The 26,548-nt window shown below is 38.7% G+C and overlaps 1 protein-coding gene across 3 annotated transcripts; it reads right to left on the bottom strand.

Moving 5' to 3' along the window:
* Positions 1-123: 123 nt before the first annotated feature.
* Positions 124-26,539, bottom strand: LOC146381760 (myosin-binding protein C, fast-type-like). 3 transcript variants are annotated; one of them, XM_084937877.1, is made up of 30 exons: positions 26,354-26,539; positions 21,125-21,139; positions 19,284-19,304; positions 18,066-18,089; positions 11,497-11,565; positions 11,244-11,392; positions 11,026-11,143; positions 10,866-10,914; positions 10,619-10,675; positions 10,334-10,506; positions 10,028-10,160; positions 9,359-9,483; positions 9,093-9,198; positions 7,138-7,304; positions 6,630-6,795; positions 6,410-6,516; positions 6,284-6,313; positions 6,035-6,177; positions 4,365-4,524; positions 4,123-4,227; positions 3,849-4,037; positions 3,603-3,737; positions 3,318-3,485; positions 3,075-3,163; positions 2,582-2,777; positions 2,336-2,475; positions 1,278-1,437; positions 746-882; positions 472-658; positions 124-277 (listed from the first exon to the last, which is right to left on the bottom strand). In XM_084937877.1, exons 1-30 carry the CDS (start codon positions 26,373-26,375, stop codon positions 255-257), a joined length of 3,363 nt encoding a protein of 1,120 aa, XP_084794003.1. In that variant the 5' UTR covers positions 26,376-26,539; the 3' UTR covers positions 124-254. The 3 variants fall into 3 exon arrangements, with proteins under 3 accessions (XP_084794003.1, XP_084794004.1, XP_084794005.1); XM_084937878.1 differs by lacking the exon at positions 18,066-18,089; XM_084937879.1 differs by lacking the exons at positions 18,066-18,089; positions 19,284-19,304.
* Positions 26,540-26,548: the final 9 nt, after the last annotated feature.

Below are 26,548 nucleotides of genomic sequence, written 5' to 3'. Positions count from 1 at the left end.
ATATGATCGTGATAGTTATTGTGTGCTTGAGCAGATTTGAGCCTTCATAAAGAATACACAATATACATAAATAATCATGAAATAATTTTTTAACAGACATAAAATGTAATCAGAATAAACAACTTTTACAGCAAGGATCACTATATTTTATTTGATTCAATCTTGACAGTGTGCTCTCCTCATTGTGACGTCCACTGCTTACATTCACTGTTTGGCTCATAATTTGAATTTCATGTTCGTTGCTGTCCAGTTTCTCACTTCTCTGGCTCTTTGTAAACTGTGAAAGAACAAGAGAGATAGTGGTTGTCAGCTTTTGTTAGATTGGAGTCCAAGTGTGATGGCAATCATTGTTTTGTTGTAAAGTGTTTAGCAGAACCATCAAGACTCATCCTGTCCTAAAATAACCAAAGTTCCTCCTGTTCCTTCATCTGTCCTCCTCTACCTGCTCAGACGGTTGCCCAGTGTTCTTACCTCGGACATCAAGTGTGCACTCCACTTCATCCTTGCCCAGTTCATTGACAGCCATGCAAGAGTATTTCCCTCCATCGAAGGTGCTGGGCTTTCGAATGTTGAGGGTCAGAACTCCTTGATTGTTCTGCATCAAGTACTTGGGATCCTCCCCAATAATCATCTTGTTCTTCATCCAGACAATCTTAGGCTAAGATTTGAACAAGCTGAGTTAAGAAAGCTAAAGCTAAAACTTCTTGGCTAATTAGGGGACTCAATTTTTAACATGTGCTTTTACCTTAGGAAAGCCTTTGACAGCACAGCTGATGGCAGTGCTGTAACCAGCCACAACACTTCTATCCACCAGCGGCTGAGTAAACTTGGGAGAGCAGCACATGTCTTTCTCCTTGTAGGGCTTTGATTTAAGTTCCAAGCCTTCAGAAGAGGGTGGGAGGTAAATCAGGGAAAAAAGGTTGCAGAAATCAGAAATTAACTGTATGAACTTAAACATGCAGCTCACATGTTTAAAAAGAACAACAAAAATACAACTTTGCCACTACAAATATTAAGCACTACTTCTGAATTAAATGCAGCATGAGTATATGAAATCAAAAGTTTACTTATTTATTAAATAGTAAATCATTAAGGATAATATGGTTGGTATAAACTGAATATACACCAATCAACTAAAGACCAAACACCATTGGAATAAATGGCTTACACTGTACTTATAACTTGGCTAACTTAGATGTATTTAGATGACTTAAAATCAGCATTTTAGGCCTAAATATGTGTCTAACTGCATGTAAATATTGGAAACACTGTCATACCTGTTTTGGCAATCACAGCCGTGTTCTTGCTCATGCGTGGCTCCTCGCTCAGGCCACAGAGATTTTCGCTGTAGATGCGGAACATGTATTCGTTGCCCATGACCAGATCCGAAACTGTGCAGTTTGTTCGTCTATTGTGCTCATAAACAGTGAACCATTCCTAGAAAGAGAAAAAAAGTGATAATATTATATTAAACCACAAAAATCCCCCACAAATCTAGCATGGAGAACAAACCAAGTGTTGCTAAAGGTAAAAGAAGCAGCATTTGGTAGCTAATGTTAGCAAACCCAAGATTCAGATTTGGCACCTTCTCTGATGCAAAGACGACAAGAGTAAGCAGGATTGGCCAGAACAAATCAGTGAATCAGATAAATAGCATGTTATTCTGTAATTCTCCATAAAGCACAAATAAATATGCTTTTGTGCTAATGCAGCCAAAGCACACACGTCATCCTGTCAGCTGTGATCTCTCTGCTTTGAATGCATGAAGCAGGTTGGTCAAACAGACTCGCAAGACCTGCAGCTCTTCATAAATCCACTAAGCTATAAACTGTTTATATAAACAGATGTCTGCATAATCTGTAGGCAGGGGCCAAGATTTCTGGTCTGCTTGTATATCACGTTCTGTTGACCAATCACGTTTGAGCAGGCTTTGGCAGCATGCCGATAAAACGGTCTATGTGGAGAACAAAAGAAAGACCGCATTTGTTAAAAGGTTTTATTTTAACTTGGAGTTAGGAATAATCCTTGATTGCAAAAGTTAAAAATTAAGTTAAACAGTATATAACAAATAGCTTAAATAAGCAGAATGATATGTTGCACAATAAAATAGAATAGACCATGCCAAAAGAAACTAATCTGAAACCACAGTAGATACAACAAAGTTAAATAAAAACGTGAATAAAGTAAGAAAGCAGTGTCCCTGCAGGTAAAGTGAGTCATGAGCGATGATTCAGAGAGATAACGTCCTGCGTAGTATACAGGTCCTCGCTGGACATCTTGGCAGGTGACTGTGGCGCTGACGAAGACTGAAAACACCCCCCTTTCCCTTTCTCACCTTGGTCTTCATGTCTGCCTTCTGGATAGTGTATCCAGAAATATCACAGTTGCCATCATCCTTGGGGGGGTCCCACTCAAGTGCTGCATTGAAGCCCCAGACGTCAGTCGCCTTCACATTCAAAGGTGGCCCAGGCTTGTCTGTTTGGGGTTAAACTTCTATTAGTGTAAGCGTCTAAACTCTGATGAATATTGCATCATCTCGTGTGCCGTTGGGCTAAGTCGTCTAGAGTCCTGGGAGTCATACCAACAATCCTGATGTTAATGCTGGCCCTGTCCTCCATGTTCTCAATCTTCAGAACCAGCTCATATGTTCCAGAGTGCTCTCTCTCTGCTGAGCGAATGAACAGGATGCTGTCCACGTTTGAGTTACGCACGTTGACAAACTTCTCGTCAAGCGGTTTGCCATCCTTGAACCAGTTTGCGACGGGGCGTGGCTTGCCCTGTGGTGCAAAAACATAATCACGTTTTATGACTTAAAAAATGTAGCTTCAGGTTGTTGTTGTTTTTACATACTTTCAATACTCAAATTATTAAAACGATGCACAAAACAAAAAAACAAACAAACTAAAAAACTATGTTTTGTTTTTTAAAGTAAGCTCCTAATTTATTATTCTAATGCTTTTTAGGATCTGAACATAAGAAAAAAACTAAATTTGGTTTCAGCTGCTGCTCTCACTAAGATATCACTGTTACTGATTGTTATACCGATGAGTGCACAGAAACTCATCCTTTCTAACCTGGAAGGGGATAGTCAGGTTGACCTTCTCTCCTACTTTCCTGATGTACTTTGTTCTTAGGTCACGAGGAAGGCGGATCTTTGGATGTTCTGAAGAAGAAACAGACATCCTGTTTAAACTTCTTATCATAACATGCCGTATGACTCTCTGTGGTCAACACAAACAAAAACTATGCTACATCCAAATGTGCTATTTACATTTATACTTTCTCACTTTATTTGGCTGTGAATCTGACTCACTCACCGACGATCTCACGGATGGTGACGGGCTGTGACATTATAGCAGGAGGACTGCGCCCGGCGATGTTTACTGCCACCACCCTAAAGTTGATCTTCTCTCCCACTGGGAGGCCGCGCACCACAAATCCCTGTCTCTCGCACAGCTCCTGGTTTGCCACCACCCACTCAGTGTCTACGTTAAAAGAAAACTTCATGTAGTAAATTAAACTAAGTGTGATCTGTGTCTCTTTCTTTTTTTCATTCATTCAGCTGTTTTCATTTATTACACGTAAATATTCGGCATTATCACCTCCTTCCTTGCAGTATTCAATAACGTAGCCGTCGAGGCCCCCAGCTCCAATCTTCTCTGGGGCGAGCCACTTCAAGCTGCAAGCGCTGTCTGTCACATCATGGACTGTCAGACGCGTTGGCTCGCTTGTTGGGGCTGAGGATGACAGGAAAAGAGACTCAAGAGAATCAGTGACTGGCTTCACTGAACAAAGGAGGAACAGGGAGTTGCTGAGAAAGAGGACGTAAGGACGACTGTGAAACGTACCAATAGGCATGAACGGTTTGGAGCTGAGACTTGGCTGAGACATGCCAATGCTGTTGACAGCGAACACCCTCATCTCATACAGAATGCCTTCAATCATCCTCTTAGCCTCGTATGTGGTTGATTCGTACACGTCAAAGTTGAGCTTTGTCCATCTGGAAGAGCCTTTCTTCTTCCTCTCCATGAGATAACCTGGTGGAGTAATAATGCAGTTACATGAACAGGTTGAATAATAATTTTGTTTTCCTTAAACAAATTAATGTAATGCATGCTCCACCTTTAACTGGTGCACCGCCATCAAATTTAGGAGGGTCCCAAATAATGGAGGCGCAGTCCTCTCCCACTCCTGCGCACTTGATATTCTCAGGGGGGTCGGGCACATCTGATAAAAAGATTGCAGTTTATTTAAATACAACAGAGAAGACAGGGTCAAACTGGTATTTGCAAAAAAACATCCCTGGTCTGCTGCTCACTACAAGGGGAAACCAGCTGATGTTATCCTGTAAAACCTTCACTTACCCACAATCTTCAGAAACAGCACAGCCTTGTCCTCTCCGGCAGGGTTGGCGACAGTGATGGAGTAGTTGCCCTCATCATCTCTCTCCGCCCCCTCTATGACAAAGCAGCTGAGGTCTTTCCTGGACTCCACCCTTACACGTCCTTCAGTGGCTGTGATTGGCTAACACACGATATTAAAGCAGTTAAAACATGCCTAACAATTAGGGTTTACTTGTAACTTAAAGTTGGGGTAACAGAGGTTAGAGTAGGGGTATCAAACATAAGGCTTCGGGGCAAGAATAAACCCACTCACATATCCAAACCAGCTGAAGGCAAAATCTTCTGACTGTTCATTGTTTTTTGCACGAGGAAATATTGTGTTGCAAGTCTTTGAGAGTGGATCACATCATGGGAAGGGGCTGTCTGTGAACTGTTAATTTTATCCAAGCCAGAGGTCTGAATCATCCCCGGTTTTACAGCCAAAGACATTACTCAGGGCCTGCAGTACCACACTGAAGTGAGGCGGTTAAGCCAAAGAGCTGTGCCAGTGCTTTCATAAAGTTACAGCAGTAGTGTTTCTTTGTAATAAGACAGAAGACAGAGCGGGAAAAAACTGAGGCATGGCGTATTTATGAAGCAGCACTTCTTTTTCTGAAGACATCTCAGACTTTTCATCATCTTTTTTGTGGATGGATAGTTCATAAAGTGTGACCATTACAAGAATGTATTGTTTATACTAAAGGGAGATTTATCTTTTTTATTCACTTTTTACTGTCCACTTGTTCTGCCACTTCAGTCTGCTAGTGATGAAATGGTGGCACATGAACTAAAACGAGTGTTAGCTGGTGGCACTTGTGCAAACCAGAAGGGCATGAATGGACCACTTGGACTGACCTTAGGTTGAGTGTAAAATAAGAAGAAGGGAGCTGTCTTAGTATGACACTGATGACACCTAAGGTCTGCTCATAACTCCACATGTGATCATTAAATTATATTCTAAAAAGTTTTGATTTACACACATCTCCTATTATTTAAGTTGTCAAGTTATGCAAACCAAAATAATTCATGCTTAGTTGTATACCTACCAGAGTTATTAAGGTTTTGAATTTTCTTATCAGTTTTTATTTTATTTAGTTTTTAATTCAGTTCAGTTTCAGTGAGTTTCCAGTGTCTCGTTATTAGTTTTAGTGTTAGTTTCTATACTTAAAAAAGCTGTTGACTCACAGACATCCAAAGTTTTAATATTAATCTCTATCAAACATTAACCAGGCAGTTTGTTCAACAATCTTTATCAAATTTTACCAAATTTACAAATACGACAATTGGGGATTGTGTACTGGAATTTCCGGAGCAGGACCACGCCTTCTTCAAGCTGTTCGTCTCGTTTACGTGCCCCACCCTCCCTCACCTTTTCAGTTCTTTAACTTCATCACTTTTATTTAGTACATGGGGACTTGCAAGGCCCAGGAGCCGCTGTCAGTCCCCTTTGAGGCTTTCCCAAAACCGCAGCTCAATTCATGTCCAAGCCATTCACCTTTACCTACCTAAATGCTGTCAAACTGAAAATGAGGCCCAGCTAGTGAACTAAGAATATTTTCTTTACAATTTTATCTCATTTTTAAGTTTGCTAAATCTATATGTCCATATATCTAGTTTAGTTTTAGTTAACTGCAGCTATTTGGAGCCCTTACATTATCTCCTTTGGACCAGACAACAGTTGGAGCTGGCTCGCCAGTGATCTCCACATCCAGACGAAGCTTGTTCCCAGCTACCACGATGATAGTGTTTTGGGAGACCATGTTTCCAGTGGTGTCCAGGTGGATTTTTGGAGGTTCTGGTTAAAATACAGCATACAAAGAGAGTCATCAATCAAGTAGGCTGTCTTTGGGTTTGAACTATACACAGGATGTTTAATTATGATGTAAATTACAGGTACCTACCTTGCCTAGGCACATAGTCGATCTTAATTTCTGTTATGAAAGAGAAAAGAGGTGACAGTATTATCCAGGCTGCTGGTGACTAATGTTTCCACAGCAGGACCTTTGTAATTGTTCGGTCTTTCTCACCCAAGAAGTTCAGTTTGGCAGAAAGTGACAAGGCATATCCATCAGGTACAAATGTGTAGTCTCCAGCATCCTCTGGCTTCACATTATCAATAATCAGTCGGTGAAACCTGAGACAAGCAGCGCAGTAGATATCATGTAGTTTTATGGAAACATCTGTGTCAATAAAAAAAACCCAACTTTGTTCACATGAAGGCAAAACCGTTTGGTATCGTCTTTTCACCTTCCAATGTGGGTCATTTTGATGCGCTCGCTTGGCAAGACCTCCACGCCATCTTTGTACCACTTTCCTGTGACCTTGTCGTCAGACACTTCACACTTGAACATAGCCTGATCTGTTGCCCTGACTGTCAGATCAGCGATGTCCTGCAACACCTCCAGTTCCTTTTCTGAGGAAGGCCACAAAAGCATAGATCAGGCAGGAGACAGACTGTGTAAGTGTAGCAGGAGAGGAAATAAGGACACCCACTGATCCACTCATCTTGACACCCACTGCCATGAGTCGTTACTTTGTTTTTAAAGAGAGGTGCTGAGCCCTTGGGCCAGCAGTCTTCTGCAGTGAACGTTTAAATGAGAGAAACCCTTGGCTACTGTATATATAGTACCTTTTGATACAACACATGTGTGAATGCTCTAAAAATATTATCATTATTAGCTTGGCTTTTCTAAAAGTTTATGTTTTACTCTCACTCAAAACTAAAATAAAGACGTATTATGATTTCACGTGGTACCTTCCACCTCCAGCTCTCCTTTGGTATGACCCCCATTTGTCCAAGCGTGGTACATTCCAATGTCATCCAGTGTAGCTTCCTGAATGATAAGTGTGTGCTTCTTTCCATCCTTCTTAAAGCGATATTTTGAATCTTTGTCTTTGTGAATCTCTTGGTCTTCAAAAAACCTGGAAATTAATATAAAACAGATATTTTTTAAAAGTTGTTACTAAAACTTTAAAACCAGCTCTAACTTTACAAGTCACGCTGCAAAATGGCTTTGGAAATGTATGATTTTAGATTAATCAAGATATTACAAAATAATATAAATCTAGCTGTGTATACCACGTTTTTAAAATTATAATTAATTTCATTCATTTGCTCTTTGTACAGTTTATTAGGTTTTTCAAAATGCACCTTTAAATAAAAAGACACAATATTAAATTTAGCGACGCTGTATCAAAATTATCTCAAAAATAAAAACTCCAGTGAAACAAACTGAAACAAACTTCAGAATTTGAGCTTGAAATACTTTTGATGACTGACGATGTTCAAAGCCATCTAACATGCATATCAAAATCTACACATTCAGTTGAGTTTGTGACAAAATCTCCTGTATCAAGCACATCAAATAGCCTCCACACATTTTGACCAGAACCAACATTTCCTACGATATAGTTTCGTCTGATATGAAGATGAGAAGGTCAAAAATTAACTGTGGAATATTACTGAATGAAGTCCAGAGGAAAAGAAAGTTATCACAAGGCTCAAAACTTTAGCAAAACAAACTCCAAATAATAATTTTCTGAGTCTCTCACATTTTATAGTGAAATCTTCTCTTCTTTACAACGTCACTTCAGTACATTGAGGTTTCACTTTTGCACATCTCTCTTAAGGTTCCAGTGCAGCATTTTAGGTTGAAGTCTGAACTTTGACCGAGTCATTACAACACTTCCTGCTGTGCTTAAAATCATTGTCCTGCTGCATGACCAAATTTGGGCTAAGTCACCTCACATTTGACTTAGGAATACTTTAATATACAGATGAGTTCATGGTCAGCCAGATCATTAACCCTCCACTACCGTGCTTGAGAGTTGGTTTGAGGTGTTTGTGCTGATATGCTGTGTTTAGTTTTTGCCACACATGGCCCCGTGTATTATAGCAAAACATCTACAATTTGGTCTTTGTACAGTGTACATTGTTCCAGAAGTCTTGTAGCTGATTCAGATGCAACTTTTTACACCTAAGCTGTGCTGCCATGTTGTTTTTAGAGGCTTTCCCCTGGCAACCCTTCCAAACAAGCCACACTTGTTCAATCTTGCTCTAATCTTATTCTCATTAATCTTATCATTTTAGGTGCTAAAAGAGGCCTGTAGATTCATCTTTTGCAGGTTTGAGTATTGCATGGACTAACTTTGGGGCGACTTTGCTGAGACATCTGCTCCTGGGAAGATTGTGACATTGTGTTAATGTACATCTGAATGCTTCAGATCACCAAACTGCCAAATCTTTTCTTTTATAGAGCTCACACTTGCTGATTGATGACTAATTGATAACTAATCAAGTGTATTGTCCTCTTATGCACGCGGTAATGGTGTTCTTAAGTTTTTTGGAGAACTTTATGGAGTCTTGTGAAAACTATTGTTTTCTACATGTGACTTTAAATCAGGGGTGGGCAATTCCAGGCCCCGAGGGCCGGTGTCCTGCAGGTTTTAGATCTCACCTTGGGTCAACACACCTGAATCACATGATTAGTTCGTTACCAGGCCTCTGGAGAACTGCAGGAGCTGATTTAGCCATTTAAATCAGCTGTGTTGGTTCAAGGACACATCTAAAACCTGCAGGGACACCGGCCCTCGAGGCCTGGAGTTGCCCACCCCTGCTTTAAATGCTTTTGTAAAAAGAACAAGTTAAAAAATTTTCAGCATATGTACATAACCTGAATCTTTATTGCTGATAATGTGAATTTCACTCACCACATGACATGGGCACCCTCTTCCGACACCTCTATCTCAAACTCCACTCTTTCTCCCACAACCACGTGATAGTCATCCATCAGCTTGGTGATAGTCACAGGGGGCTCTGAACACAACAGAGGAAGATTTTACAATTCATGAACCAAGCACTGAAACTTCACTTTTCATGCTTTGGGACAAGACATGTGCTACTTTACTGTATTCTCAGATCGCTACTGTTACCAAACAGTAGCCAAAGAAGTACCAAAGAAGAAGAGAAAGTGCACCTTTGACAAACACCTCTGTGAAACACTTGTCTTCCCCAACCACGCACTCATATGCAGCATCGTCTGCCAGGGTTGCCTTATTTATGGTGAGTGTTCTGACATTGCCGCTCGCCTCCATGATATACCTTAAAAAGACAGTGTTTTTTCATCAAAAAGAAAGCACCTCTGAAAGTATTTCCACTACTGTATAGTATCAGATCCTTCCTTTTTAAAATGTGGATTTGAATCAATCTTATGACAGTTGCAGTGGTACATATTTTGTCAAGCAAAGCCAACACATATATTACAGTTTTCTGCCAGGATACAGTATTTTTCCCACATTGGGACATTTAAGGAAACAGAGATCTTTGTCCTGCTTGAGTTTCTGGATTTGGGGCATAAGATGTCTTGGCAGTATGACTTGCTTTAACCCACTGGGAGGCCCCTTATGACTGCCTAAAAATAAAACATGTTGATGGCAGCATCATTTCTGAGTATGACTGTGTCGCACAGATAATTTTAGCTTGATATTTTTAAGCACTGCCCACCAAGTCAATCTAACCTTGATGATCTGATGATATGACACACTACTGTTTAATTAAGCCGTACCCTGTAAAAAGCACACAAAAAGATGCGTGTGGATAACTGGTGTGTGTGTGTGTGTGTGTGTGTTTATGCTTTTAATCATACTTGGCTGAGGGTTTGATCTCCTGACCATTCTTCAGCCATTTGACCTGAACATTGGGATCCACCACTTCACACCTCAGGGTAATTTTCTTGCCCTTATCCACTGAGTAGCAAGATTCAAGCTTCTTCAGGAAAGCTGTAGTTGAAGACACACAGAGAAAAATTTACTCATTAGCTCACATATGTCATGCCCGCTCAGCCTCATAGCGCCCATCCTCTTGCCTTCTTCTTTCTATCCTTTTCCTCTCAATCATATTTGCAATACTCCTCCACTCCTTCCCCTCCCTTCCGTTAATTGACCCGACTTACCCTCGCTATGTATAACAGGCTCGGCCTTCATTTTTTTCAGACGCTTCAGCATGCCCCTCAGGTCAGTGATGCCATACTTAAAGGCGATTTTCTCATACTCGCTTGGGTGGGCACTCTTAAGCAGTTCCCACACATCTATCTCTGGTTCTTCTTTTTCAGGTTTCTTCTTCTTCCTGGCAGAGAAATAAAAGGGGGTTTATTAACAGGTAGGGCAGAAGAAGCACAAAATACAATGAGAAAATCATACTGTCTCCTCGATAAACAAAACAATGTCAAGATTCTCACTTAGCAGCTTTGAGCAGAGCGCTGAAATCCAGATCTCCCTCATCCTCTCCAGCGTCACTGCATGTACAGAATCAGACTAACTGTAACACACATAATGCATTTTGCCATGGCACAACATTAAGTGTACTATACTGTCAAACCAATGTGCTGTGAGACATGTTCACACATATATACACAGAAAAAAACATTTTAAAAAGTCTATGCATGCATTTTCCACAGGATGAAACACAAACCCCAGAGCACTTACGCTCTCTTGAAGGCAGACAAAATATCTGCCTGCGCATCCTGATGTGCAGCTGTAATAAGAGAAGTTGCAGAGAACGCACATTATTCCTGGATCAGATCAAAACATCAGTATGTATAGAATCCGTGGCAGCCTCAGCAGGCGAGAGTCTGTTTTCACTCACCCTCAACAGAGATCTCAAAGGTGGAGCTGTCACATTTGTCTTTTGAAGTCACTTCGCACCTGTAACCACCAGTGTCTCCAGGGACCACTTTGATGACCTTCATTTCGTAAGTATAGATCTTAGGGAGAAAATATTCATTACTTCTTAGCTATTTCTGAAGGAAGAGGATCGGCCAACACGGTACAAAAAAAATATCTATGTCTCTCTTTGACACACACTTTAGTATTTCTGTCGTAAGTTTCTTTGAACTGCAAATGTTTTCCAGCCTTGCTGCCAAGGTCCAGCCACTTGCCCTTCAACCATTTCATGGTGGGTTTTCTTGTCAGGTTGGTGGAGTCGACCTTGGCTATGAAAGTGACATCCGTTCCTGCCATACACAAGCAACAGTTAATTCACATGACATATACTCAGATTGCATATTGCGGATTCACAGAGACAGCAATAACACAAGCATTCATTTGTGTATCTAACCTGCGACAGCGACTACATTATCCGGCGGTTTCTCCACAAAGAGCCCAGTGAGCTCAGTAGACTGAGGCTCTGAAAAGAAGGAGTAAAAAAGATTTGTTAAATCAGTAAATCATTAAAATCTGGAACCCATTTTTATAGATTCATTTAAGACATGTGCTGCAAAATAACATACAACAAAAAATAATGTTCAAAATGCCAAAGTGCAAGAGACACGGTGAATGGTTTGGATATATCTTTGCTTATACTGAGGATCTAAAGTACATATAAAACACATATAAGTCACATTGTTTCTGAACAATGATACTTCCATGCACGATGGGGGCACTTTTTGGACACTTGCTTGCTGATAGAGCAAGCTCAGTAACAGCAGATGAAGTGTCCTGCTTGTTCAGGCAAGCAAAACGTACAGAAATACACAATCACTATATAAAAATCTGAAACTATTAACAAATGCACCTGGTGTCCTTTATGCATCAGCTTTTTCTACCATCATCCAAGATTTGGCATTCAAGGTGCTACTCTATCAACAATGCACACTTGTAATTGGCATTAGGTTCTTTTGTTGCGTCCTACTCTACAGTGCAGCTCTCTGCTTTGTTTTCTGACAGGGAAAATAAATGTGCCTAATAAATTCAGTTTACTAAACAATCACAGCCAAGACTTGGCTTGGAAGCCATGAGAAGCTACTCAGGAATACAATATCCTCTTTGAGCATGACCAAGACATAGCTGGCACACGTCTGAATTTCATCACGTTTTCATGCATTGCATTGTCACAGTCCTGCACTGTGCTTTCACATCGTCCTCATTCTCCCTCCAGTGCAGGGTCTGCTACAAAAAACAATTATCCCACTTTCACATTTGAAAGTATAACACTTTTAAGTTATACTGTACCATAAGTCAGTATAAACTCAAGGTAAGTAAACAACAGTTACACAATGATTATTTTAGAGTCATTGCATCAAAACAACACACAGTAAAATGCAACAATTCTTTCATAATGATAAGATCATGATCTCAGTAGTCATGATCTCAGCTTCAAATAATCAGTTTAATCATCAAACATCGAATCTAATATTTGAAATTATCTTGATTACTTCTGCTGGACTGATTTCCAAGGCTGCAATCAAAGCAGATACTTTACCCCACACAGAGCAACAACAGAACACCCCATGCTGCCTGAATAACAACCCCCCCCCCCCCCCCCCCCAATATTACACAAAAATCCCAAGCCAGCACTGACTTTAATTCACATTCAAACTGCTTAATATTTACAAAAAAAAAAAAAAAAAAAGCTCAAGTATTTATGGGAAAAAAGGTAGATCAGAATCCTGGTGTGGGTTACTGTGGTCAACTGAGAAGAAGTGATGTCCAGTCAAGTGACACAGAAAGCACACACTAAGGTTTTATCTATTAGGACATTATTATATAATAATAATTATAAATAACACAGTCCATACCAGGTTCTTAAATTATTTAAATACAACTCATGAGATATTATAGTGTCCCACAATTTGTTAATTAAATAAATAATAATTTAAAAAAGCATTTTAACTTACTTTTTTGTAAAAAGTAAGTTAAAATGCAGAAGCGCCACCTTAGTGCTTCTATGGGAATTAAGATGGTAAGTAGCAACCAGGTGTTGTTGATCAAATGCGCTTGGTTAAATGTGAATAAATGATGAATGCAAAAATGAAAAGAACTTGAATTTATAATTTATATACTGCTTTTAAATAGAATCAAACTACAACATTAATGTCACATACTTCACCAAATAAATCACTGAAGTGTGATTTAGATTTAACTTTTTAAAAATCTATTTTTATATCCTGTTCTTATAAGTTATAAATCTAATACGTAGTATAAACTTAGTATAAATTTTGTTGCAATAAATTCAGCTAAGGGAATGTTGGATTCCAATACTTTTTTTTTAATTGGCAGTAACTTTTTTGCAGACATCCATTACTAGTATGAGAGCCCCGAAACAAACTGCAGTTGGCCAAGTGATGATAATCCCCCCCCACACACACACACACACACATTATACCCCTGTGAGCATGGCTTTAAACAGCCTTGGTATGATAAGCACTTCCCACACAGAAATTGACTCTTAAGAGATACATTAAAGGCAAACTCAACTCAGAGGAGTGGAATAAACTTTCTGTAGCCAGGACAGGGGATCAAAGAAACGGCAGACCTGAAAATGTTTTTAAAATCTATAAATCTATATTTAAAATGTGGACTGTATACAAAAGATATTTGACCCCCTGATGATTCTTTGAAATTAAATTTAAATGCCCTGAGTAATTACTGCATGACTAAATCAGTGCACAATCTCAGCCATATGCCACAGTGTTGAGTCAATGATGTTATTCAGCCTGATATATTAATAATATTGATCTTTGAAAAAAAAAAAAAACTTCTCAGATCTGACTTAATGAGGATGAAAAAATATATTTTTTAGTGACATTATGTTGAATTATTAAGATAAATTAGTCTAGATTTTGATGTAGACATCATAGCTTCTACATTAGGCTGATTTTGGTACATTTCTTCAGATCCCCTCTGTTTCTATCTTCATCCTGGCTGCGTTTGTCTGTATTGCTAACCAGAATGGTGTGGCTTGGTGGATTCATGGTGGACGATGGTGATGATGAGAAACTGTACTCCCAGTGTTGGGGTAAAATATGGCAGACAGCTTAAGATCAATAGTTCTTATGTTTCCCTTTGAAGGTTTTGCACATGTTCAAGGTTTTTTTTGTCTTTGTTTCATGCTCCAGTTTTTCCCACTCACACTCTACCACTAAGCTTACCCTTTCTTCTCTTATATATGTGCCATGCTGAGCTGTGTCTGGATCATCTGCAGTACAATGTACCTTTCCTCCCTCTAGGCAAATGTTGTCACAGCAGGAGTAGCTTGCTGAGTCCCACATTCAGCAATGGGCATTCATGACATCAGAGGAGATGCACACTTATAAATGGTAGGAAAGGAAAAAGCTGTGGTCATACATCCACCACTGGCCACATTTGACAGGAAATTTATAGAGTTGCCCAATTTAATATTCATGACCTCATATTGACTCTCGAGCCCACTTTTTGCTTGGCAAGCCACTACTTTCTGGCATGATTCAGCACAGCAACCAGCCTTCCCTACATGGCTGCCTTGTTGTGAGGACACAAAACAGTCTTGACACGTTTGATAGAGTCTGTGACTTCTCATCTTTCCTTTGCATACCTCCACGTCCATCATCTGCGTATTTCCAACAGTCCAAAAAAGAAACACTTTGGCAATCGTCCTGGTAGTGCTGGCATCGCTCCCAAGGTCCAGTCTGCCAGGCTTAACTCCAAACATATTCCTAACATATGACAACATGCACCGCAGGAAAGAGTTTACATTTCTCAGTTGCCAATAATGCTGCACCTTACCTCATACTAAGAACACATAGATGTTCAAATTGGAAAAGGAAAACCCTTATAAGTGCTGTGTTTCCCTGTTAAGCACAGCAAGTCTTGGACATTTTGCACACGTCTGAAAAAGTACACCAAGAAATTAGCACCCTTCAGCTCCCTGGGGCCTTCACCCTTCCAGAACCATTCCATGCGATCTCCATCTAGTCAGTCAAAATAGAGCAGACGTTCAACTGATCACTCTGGCATCACTTGGGCAGATGGGGACAGCTTTGTATCAACAGCTCTTAAATTTTTCTTGTAAAACCTGAGCTGCAGCGCTGTAGCAGCACTTTTAGATTTAGCCTTTATGACACTTTAACGAAGTTTAGTTAGTCAAACATCTCAGATCGTTTGAGCTGACGAGACATGACCCTATATGCAGATCACACGCTCTCTGGAGGAACTGCGTTTGATAATGTCTTGGATGACCTCACTACCTGACCTCTCCTTGCAGTTTCCTAATACAGCATGATGTTAAATTTGAGAAGCAACCATAAAAAGTGTCATAACATCAGATGACACTTGGCACGTTAACGTCAACAGCTGCTATTGTGCCCCAATGAGTGCCGCACACGAACCACAGCTGTGTTTCCACTCTCATTGTTTAAATTGCCTGAGGGACAGAAGCACAAGAGGGTTGGTATCATAGGTCACAGATGGAGAGACAATAATTTTCACATGGAGAAACAAATTCTAAATTGCTGAAAGAACATAAACAAAATAATTTGTCTATGAGTTGTCTGGTAGCATCAGTGGATACCACCAGTAGGGGACAGAAATGGATGAATGACATAAGAACGCTGTCACACACTAGGATGCCCACAGTGTTTTCTCTTTCTGAAGCTGCTACTGAGATAGATACACAGACAAGCCATCTTTAAAAACACTGGGAGAAAAAGTGAATAACATGATTATCTCTGTACACTCCCACCTATCAAGGGGTTAGATATGTTAGGCACCAAATGATCTGACATATCAGGATGACATAGATAATTGATAACTCTCGTTATGAGAATTTTCTGACATGTTTTAATAAAAACAAAGTGCACTCAGAAAAGAAAAGAGAAAATAAAAAGGAGCCAAGCTGACTGGGTTTCAACATATCCAATATGACAGCATTCTGGGATCCAGTCGTGGGTTGCCAAACAAAGTGTAACCAATGACTTCAGGAGAAGGACAACCTTCTAGCACCCAAGGTTCACTTACAGAGTGAAGGTTGGTCCATGCAGTTAGACACAACGTGCCCTTTAAGGTGATGGATGATGCACAAATATTTGTGCCTGTCACTCCCATCTAGTGTTATGGGGTGAATTTAAACTTTTCCTAACCTTAATCAAATAGTTACCTAAAGATAAATATGTGGCATTTATTGCCTAAACCTAATAAGTGAGTCAAAGTGAAAAGTGTGTGAAAAAAAGAAAAAACCACGAGCAACCATCTGTTTGTCTGGGTTTCTCTCGGGAAGACAAGTTAGAATCCTGCACCATGGGAAATAGCTAAGCCCGTGGCGATAGTGTGACGCTCTGGGCAATGTTCTGATGAGAAAATGTGTCATTCGTGTACATGTTTGACTCGTATCACATATCCCGTCAATCGACATTGTTGCAGACAAAGTAGAACCAGTTATGGTAATGTTATTACCTGACAGAGGTGGCAAACCTTCAGGCAAACATTGCATACAGCAGAACGTTCAAATTTGTTCATGAATTAAACATTGGAGTTTTGAGTGTTAACTCCATAGTTCCCAGTTTGATTAAACATCTGTGGGATGAACCCTGAAAACAAGTCAAAACTATGAAGACCCTACCTCACACTTTACTACTATACCTGACAGGAGCAAGGTATTCAAGTGCCTTCAGGATCTCTGAAGGTAACTGAATCCGTCCTGCTAAGTCTATCCCATGACAGGTCGGAGGAAACTGTACAATATTAGGCTATTGTTTTAAAACTTATGGCTGATAAGCACTGAGAGAAGTAGAATCTCTTTTTATAATCCCCAAGAGGAGCTCTGTGGCATACCACAGAATTTTGGTCAAACAGCTTCATGCACATTTTATGAGCTCTGTAGTGAGTGATACTTTGTCTTGGCAGACAGCAGTCTCATCACAGACCAAGAACCTTGTGTACAAACAACTTTAATCCAAAGAAGGTTTGTATGCAACCAACTGGTTTTAATAATATATGTTGTAAAACTGAAAAAATAAAAAGCACTACAAAACCTCCAACAATGCAGCTCACTCTCTAGGCAGTGTTTTCTTTTAGGGGAATATTGTATTTTGATATAAATATTTTTGGAGGAGCACATAATGGCTAATAGATATTAATTTGTAAATAATTGGACGTGAATAAAAACGAATATTATACTACAGTATATTTCTAACTTTCTTTAAAGATATAGCACATTTAAAGTCAACTTGAAAGAAAGGCAGATGTGAAATGTCAAAATGAGGTCAGAGGTCAAATATGACATAATATTTGGATAATAACTATGGTGTAGAATTTTAAACAAACTTAAAGAAAAAAGACATTTTATGAATTTTTTTTTATCTTAATTGAACTTAAAGAAGAGGTTGAAGGTCAAAGTAAAGCATAGCTCTGTATAGCATAATTATGACTGATCTTCAGAACAATCTATTGATGTTAAAGGAGAGGTCAGAGGTGAAATCTTTACATGATATTTTGTCGACAATACTTTTAAGATTCGTACTTTCCAAGTTATAAGGCTTTTTGTCAATTTTCATCCAAAAATTATAAAGTTTATTTTGAAGGCCTTGGTGGATGTAAGAAAAACATTTGTTGACTGTTAACATGACGCAACTCTACAACCCTACATAGTTTTATCAGAATTGCGTTTACAGACAGAATGAGGCACATGCAAATGCTAGGAAAACAAATAACCTCCAAAAATTTAAAACAGCATTAAATCAGTCCAAACTGAAGTAATCAAATGATTTCATCTAATAAACTGGACCCAGGCTCACTAAACAATATATTATGTGGCAGTTTGACTAGCACATAATACCGATATTACACTGATATTAATCTTAACACTCAAACAGATGATTTAGAAAAATATAGTTTCAGCAAACACATCAACATAAAATGCTGCTCTTTTCTTACCATCTCCATCAGTTTCTGTATCTGCTGCAGACAAGGAAGCAAACAAAACTGAAAAAAGCAGCTATGAAGCAAATGCTTATTGTTGCACAAAAACCACATATCGCTGCAACAGAGACCAAGCAACACAGCAACATGGCTGTAACACAAGCACCATGCACCGTCACATTTTTCATTAAAAATCGCTAACATCCAATCCACCTTGAATATGCAAATTCAAATATTTTCCTATTAACACATTCAGAGTTGCTAGGTAGATAAACACATAAACTATGGAATTTTTTAAAAATAGAAACAGAAACATACTTTTAAATGATGTAAATAACAAAACTGTGCAGTTTTACACGCTACATGTGTTTCACATGTTCAGCATATAAAGCTTAAGGTTAAAGTTGACCTATTGTGCTCATTACCAGCTTTATTTCAAACTCTTCTAGAGTAGCTCCACATGTTTCATGGTTCAAAACAACCCTCATTCATTTCAAACTAGGCCTTGGTGCAGCCACATTGGTCACCCTCTGTTTGAAGCAGCTCCTCCCTTTTTAACACCTTCCTCCCTTTAAGAAAACTTTCTAATGCTTAGCTCATCCTTGCAAGAAGAAGATTTGAAAAGCAGGTGGGAGCTGGTGTGCTCACTACCAGAGCAGTGTATTTCCTTCCTATGACATCATACAGATCTAATAGCAGAGCAGTTTAGAGAGCTCTGCTTACATGTACATATGGTGACCTCGGTATTTGAAACCATGACCATGTACCAAGGCAAAAAGTAAAGCATAGTAGGTCCACTTTAATTTCACACATAACATATACTATAAGGTATATGTATATAAAGTGTATTAAAAAAAAAGAGTCAGGTAAGAAAAATCATCACAACATGTGACATGAATAATCCTGTTATTCATGTCATAACAGCACAGCAGTCAGATATGTTACAGTCGGTAACGTATCGCTTAGTTCTGTGAAGAAAAATCTTTGTGAAAAAAAGAAGATTTAGCCCATTTCGAGAATACACAACAAAAAGTTACGAGGATCACCTGAGACCAACCTACAAACTTGCAACCTGAAGGACTCATGCACATACTGTAATTTTCACACATTATGTCACATATGAACTCATATGTGAGGACATTAAATTGATACCACAGGCATATACATTAAAATATAACACTCAAGGTAAATTTAGTGCCTCCATGTCAGTTCATTCCCACGATTCTGCCTTACCTCCATCTTCAGCGGGTGCATCTAAGGAAAATGAAGGGACATTAACTTGGAGTTCCAATATACACTAGAAATAGTTACTACGTGCAGCGAAAAAGAATGTCTTTGTACATTAGACAGACACTGGGGCACCTACACATTACACCTACAGGGCATGGAAGCTCCTGGTGCGCAGTTTTTATGCTGATGTTAATGGCAGAGGAGATTTGGAGCTCGGGAGCTACTGAGTCGGCAGAGCTATGGAAACTTTCATGCACAACCTCAGAACTCGGTGACCCTACTCTGACTTTGCAATAATACTATTTACAGTTGATCATGGTTTATCCAGGAGGAAAGAAGTGTCCTTCCTAGGTCCTTGATTTTATACTTTATTAAATAATTTATGTGCTTTTGTGTCGTGACCCTGAATTACATAAAAGGAAGAAAAGGAATGGCTGGATGAATGGATATACTTTAGTCCCTATAGTGTATTATTCCCTGACACTAATAGACCACCACATCTTCTTCAGGATGTGGCAGGGGGAAAATGAATAATGGTTAAGTAACTAATAACAACAAATGTTGAGACCTGGAAAATGTTACATTTGGAAACGCTGCAAATGTAACAAAACCAAAAACTCACAAAAACTTGTACAGTGCATGCCTGCAGTGAAATGCAAACCAAAGGTCACAGTGAGAACTCAGAGTCTACAGATGTGGAAAATGCATCCAGTTGCAGTTGGTCAATGAACTATGTTAAAATCCTCACAGACAGCTTGTCCTGTCTGCTTCACACACACAGTTCATTTCTGTACAATCCAAAACTATTGATATTAACAAAGAAAAGACCAGTTGTTCTGAAAAGAAAAAGGAAAAGAAGGAGTAAAGACCATGATTATTTCTAATTAGAGTGGTTATGAATATAAACAAATAAGCATGTTGCTTTGATATACAGCAGATAACATGGTGTAATTTCCTTGATTTTACATAATCACAGTGTAATATTAAAGTGTCTGCTTGTAGTTAGCTCTGGTGATGAGATGTGATAGGCCAGCTAAAAAATGCAAACACACTAAATGGGAGTGGCACAACAATTTCATTATTCCATTCAGCAGTTTCCTGTTGTCTCATGATGTGATTGAATTTGAGGCCTGTCTTCTTGACTCAGTAATTGCTCAACTCATTATCTAGCAATAGCAAAACCATTTGTTCTGTATTCATCAGGTAATTAGTTTTACAGATTAGTTAAAATGCATTTTTCAACACTCAGTTCAACTCAAACCCACTCCGTGTCCCTTATTAACAATGCACAAATCCTCAAAAGTCTCAAAAAAAGAAGCAAAGAAAGTCATTGTCCTTCTTCTTCATCGGCCTCCACTGGGGCTACAATTAGTGGATGTTTGTTGGACATAGAAAAATAAAAAATAAAACCATGACAGTCCCATAGGAAAACTAACATTAGAGACACATGACCACACTAAAATATGGCTTGTGGAAACCAAAGCACTTCTGCCAGAGCTCTTTCTGTATGGCTACATAATTTGAAGACAGTTGGTTGAACAACAATTTCATAATGCATTTCATAAAATATTCTCAAACACTATAAGATAAAAATAGAGACCACACAGTCGCATGTAGGCATGCAGGAATAAAATGAAGATGCTCACTCGCTTGATAAAAAGTTTATGAATAAATAATATCAGTGGACACTGATTACACGCCATTATAAGCTGAAGCCTGCCTCTGCCTGACACATGCAGTTGACATGATATGTGAGTGAAAAGTGAAAATGTGAGAGCTATAATCACGTCACCATGTGATAATGTAAGACACGCAAAAGGTCAGTTGTGGAGCAGTTTACTTACCCACCGCTGGTTTCTCTGAAAAACACAAAAGGGGAAAAAGGTTAGAAAAATATATTCAGAAGTTATAGAAATGTACTGTGATCTGTTACATTTAAGAATCCTTTATCTGTTTTCAAAGGATCCTTCCTCTCAGGGAAAACGATATCTTTAGTAGACTTACTGTTTTGTGTCTTTAATAACACCTAGTCTGACGATGGTTAAAGGTCCTGTTTGTCTGAGGGTAATGGCTTTCTACAAAATGATGACGTTTAGCATGTATCTTATTTATTAGTGAAGCTACTAATCTCAGAATGTAAATTTTAAATATGGCGTACAGTAAGAAGATACATTTTAAAAAGTAGCTTTAACAATCACATCCAATGTGATTGTTAAAGCCTAAATATGGTAAAAGCAACTTCTCAATGGAAATAGAGGCATATAATACACCCGTCTTCCACAGTGTCTTGCTGGGGGTCACTGGAGTAGCTGCTAAAGGCCAGGGATGGTGTCTTATGACCTCCCTGAAGTCATACCATATTCTCTTAGCTACACAAAGTTTCCTTGAATAGCCACTCCAACTTGACCTGGTGTGGTTTACTGTTCACATGTCGTAAATTTCTGGATAAAACAGGTGTTGTGACAGAAAATATAATCAGGATTGATTGTGTTTCTCTTTTTAAAAGATCTTAAATGTGTAGAATACAATACTAATACATGCCTGCATGCCTCATAACAACATTATATTTAATGCTACAACTGCATTATCTCATATGACATTGTGCTATATCTAACAAAAGGAAAAAATAAGACAGCTTGATATTTTTTTTCAGTAGAAGAAGCTGGAAACAGATATAAATTGAAATAGTATTCAGAGAAAAAAGAGCTTTTGGTTTTAATACTTCATATATCCTGTTTGAGGATTTAAGACCTGCATTGAGTGTAAATCTGCACTGGCATCTGCTATGTAAGTCCACATGGAGCGAGAATCTTGATCCTCTTCAACAAGTCTGTGATAAAGCAGTGTAATGAACTTCTGAACAGCTGCTTCTCACAGTCAAAATAGTCCCCTCAGAGACTTTCGGTGGTTTCATATGCAGTTCTGCTACTCATATAATTAGGAGGCTTTTGAAGATGCGCCGATAGATGTTAATATACAAGTATATTAAAAAAAGAACAAGACTTACATTATCTTTATGACAAACACAATTATTGACATTTTTGTGCGCAATGTCTGTGGCGCAAACCTGGCGCCACAGACATTGTGCACTTTGGAAAAGTGGTTGCAAAGCAAAACAAAAAATAAAAAACAAAGAAAAAAACTATAAAATTAGCCCACAGTGATATATATTATAAAAAAGATTTTTTTATAAATCTTTTTTTTTTAAATAAATTTATAAATTTAAGAAAGATGCACACACAAACAATAACAACAATATATATTTTTGTGTGAAAATATAAAAACATTTCATTGGTATAAACATAATACAGAGATGTCATCAACCAATAATTCTGGCCGGGCAGAGACTGCTTTTAACTGGCAGAGGTGACAGGAAAGAGGCGCATTTTCACACATGCATAGAGATCAGAAAGTGACACTGTTTACTGGAACAATGTGTCAGTGAAGCCGACACATTGTTCTCAAGAGTGTGAAGTCACACTATTTAATGCACGTATGTCATGAGGCAAGGGGCCGGTGTTATAAAAAATCATAACTCTTTGAATTGTTGACTTATATTCAAAGAGTTTGGCTTCTGTAAGAGTCAGACCTGTATTTATGATACTTAGGATACTTTTAAAACCCAATTTTGATGACCTAGAATGCTTTTTGTGAAAGTAATATTTGTGTAATAAGTTTCAACTCCATCTCTGTAGTCGCTGTTTGTGATTTCTAGGTGATTATACTACACTGGACACCTGGGGATAAGTAAAAACTAGGTTTAACTAGGTACTACACTTCATGCATTATTAAAAATTCCTAACAGCTTGTCATTACTTGTCAAACAGAAACACCAACTTTACACAGATGGTCAAAAAATGTAAAAAAAAACCTGGCAGGATTACTCCATTTAAACAAGTTGTCTGTCCACTCCTGTCAAAATCTTCTAACTTGAAGTGACAGCTTCAGAAAACTTGGCTGAAAGTCGCTTCTCTTTAGTACTGCCATCCATCTCTGCCTTCTAAGTTTATCTTTTGCGAATCAATACAAAAAATAAATCAATCTGAACAAGACTAACCAACTCTACAGCTCTGCATACTTTTATAGGTACAATTCAGCCACAGAGATAAGTTGCCAATGTATATAAAGCACCTTGATGCCAGAAAACCCCTTGTAAATTTTGATATGCTTGAACTACTTTGCATATGAACTATACTGTAATGTAGCTGACTGACAAAAACAGCTTTGTATAATCTTACACTGATACACTGACACAGAGTTTCAGAGAAGTCTCAGAGGATAAAAGTCATTTTTAATGACTGACATAAACTAGATATAAGTATGATTGTTTAGTGTCAAATGTCTGCAATACTAAAATAATGTAAAACAACATATAACATGTTAAATTAATAACACGGGCTGCGCTAGCTGTACTATACTCACGGACATCTTACTTTGAAGGAATTGATTTCTGGGGCCTGGAAATTGAACAGCTAGCTGTGGAATGCCACTGTATTACTTGCAGAGGGAATTTTCCCGTCACTGCTGCTGCTATTTGAATTCAGTTTGGATCAATGCACTGCTTGGATTCCTCCATCAGCTGATGCAGAAGTCGTCCAAATGACTGTGGTGAATGGTTATGGATAATAAATGGATAACCCGGACCTTCCCCTGCACCAGGCAGTCAAACACGTTCTCTGATGTCTTGCTTCAGCACTGCTGCCAGGAAAGATAAAAAAAAACCTTTCTTGCCTCATGCCACAATATCTGCATGTGCTTGCTAAATTTTGACGATTAAGCTGCTTATTGTGTTATATATGCAGTTAATGAAAGCTCTGCCACTTAGTGAGGAAGTGACAGTGGTTTCTAGTGGTGGTACTTTACTATATGGATTATGAAATCACAGATTTTGCCATCAAGAGTGACTTAAAGACAAATGTATTCATTCGCCAAGTGGACATTAATCATTTCATCATTTTAAGTTGAGGTTTTTGAACCCTTGTGAAGATAAACAGCGCGGAGGGATTGGAGAAACTTCACAGAGCAGTTTTGATTCAGCTTGCGCTCATCGTGTTTCATCAGGACACAGCGATGAAAGGAATTACGACCGTGGATCATACCATTGCTTCCAACCACTGACTAGAAAACTGTCACGCACTTGACTGACTGCTCTGGAGCAGTGCCACATTAAAGAGGGCATCAGACCTGAAGACCAAGAAGGAACTCTTTAGGTGAAAATGACAGATTACATAATGATTTATCTCAGCCGGGACTCCAAAACTGTTAGGCAAAACCCGATACGTCAGGGTGTGTGAAACTCTATGAAAGTAGAAAAGGTCAGGGCTTACTGCAGAGTATTTTTAGCTGTTAGTTGAGGGTGTGATCTGAGTGCTGTTAAGTGAAGTAGCACAGAAAATCTTTGAACTAATGTGGAAATGTGAAAGGTAATTCAGTTTGTGGGTATAATAGTGGTGTTGCACGCTAGGTACAAAATGTCACCAAAATTCTTTTCAATAAGAGCATTAGTTGAGAAAGTATTTAAAAAATATATTCCGTCAAATATTTCCTAGAAGCACCAAGCACAGCTTAAAAACAAAAAAGTGCCAGGTTATCTGATCTTTGTATTTGAAGCTTTGCAGTTAAGTTTGGCTTGGAATGACAGAACAGTGGGTGGTGCAGGCAGAGTATGCAAAGTGGAATCATATTCATATTACTCAGATAAACACTTTGGCTCTATATGGTGAATAACAGCAGTGCCTGGTTAGGTTTCTGGGATAAAAATAAAAGGGCCATGATTAGATCTTTAAAAGGATTAGGGCAAGGACAGATGCTGGGAAACAGAATCAAATATTACACAGTAGAATTAAGAATAATGTGTGAACAACTCCAGCAAAGCCTATGACTTTCACTATCACAATGTGGTCAGCGGGAGACCCCTTGGGGGAAAGGGTTTGGGAGGCTCAACACCCGTCAGCACAATCTTGCCCTACAAAACTTGGCTATCCCAAGAGATCTATCAGGGCAACTGAGACTGTCTGCAACCTTAGCCTGCTATCAGCTTAGTCAGTTGATTTAAGGTGATACTGAATGGGTCAATGTGGAAGATAGTAGTGAAGGTCAACAGGCAATTATATATGAGAAGGCATGATGCAATCAAGGATGTCAAATCCCTATCCTATTGGGCATTACATAATCCAAAATGCAGATTATCATATATAATAGCAATAACAGTTTTTTACCCTGAACGCTGCATTGAAAACAAGTACTGTGTATATATTCTATGAAGTGAGTCAGCTACAGTGACACAAGCTGACCTTCATATAGGACTCGCGTAAAGCTCCAGCAGTATTTGCTTATGGAGCTGCTGCAGCTGGAAGCTTGCCTGTTCAGTCAACAAGAAAGCAATCTGTGCTCCGATGTCATAAAAATATTCAGTCTAGTGATGTAATAACAACTGGCTACGTCATTATTTACTCCATCTCAAATCTTCTTTATGGACAGATAACAAGAAAGCAGACAGGTGAAATGGGAATATCCTTGACAAATGCGTAGTATCAATCGTGAATTATTTCATTTATAAATAAAAAATGATGGCTATTTTCCATCATATTTTGTAGGAATCGCTTTGTAATATTACCTTTGTAATATTAATATCGGGTTCAAACTCATGGTCAGTCTCACCAGTAGCTATAACATTAATACCAAAGCCACTTTCACCCCATTTAAGTTTGGTCATCTGCTTGTATTTTCTGCCATAACAGCAGACATGCTGCACAACATACCACAAAACCATCTTTCATAGTACTGTTGTTTGTTTTTCACAACCTATAGGATATGTGTAGTGTAAATAAATACGCATATATTATTTTTTAAAATAAAATTTCTCAGTTTTAGTGCACTATGTAATGATTATATATTTAACACTGAAAAAATGAAAACAAAATATAGGGAACAATTCATATTATCCATTAATTTCTACAACATTCGTGTGAATTTACTGTTATTTATATTTTTCAAGTCAACACACCTCAGTATAATGAAACTCTCTAAACTAATTACAATGAATTATGATGTTACAAAAAGTATCTGCATACCTTCAGGGACTGGCTCAGGCATGGTTATTCCTGTGTCTTCTGTTTGCTGCTGGAAGACTGAGGGCTTGTGGGGCTTTTTTCCTTTTTATTTCTCCCCTCTCTCTCTCTTTCTGTTATTCAAAGCTTTCCTGGCACTCAAGTCACCCACGTCCTCCAGGGAGCGAAGAGTTTTGGAGATATGACACCCTTGAGGAG

The sequence above is a fragment of the Perissodus microlepis genome, chromosome 8 (assembly GCF_051167445.1).
Source record: "Perissodus microlepis isolate ML-2025 ecotype Zambia chromosome 8, ASM5116744v1, whole genome shotgun sequence".
NCBI lineage: Eukaryota > Metazoa > Chordata > Actinopteri > Cichliformes > Cichlidae > Perissodus > Perissodus microlepis.
Note: the sequence above shows the minus strand (reverse complement) of the source record. Positions and strands in the feature narration are given on the sequence as shown.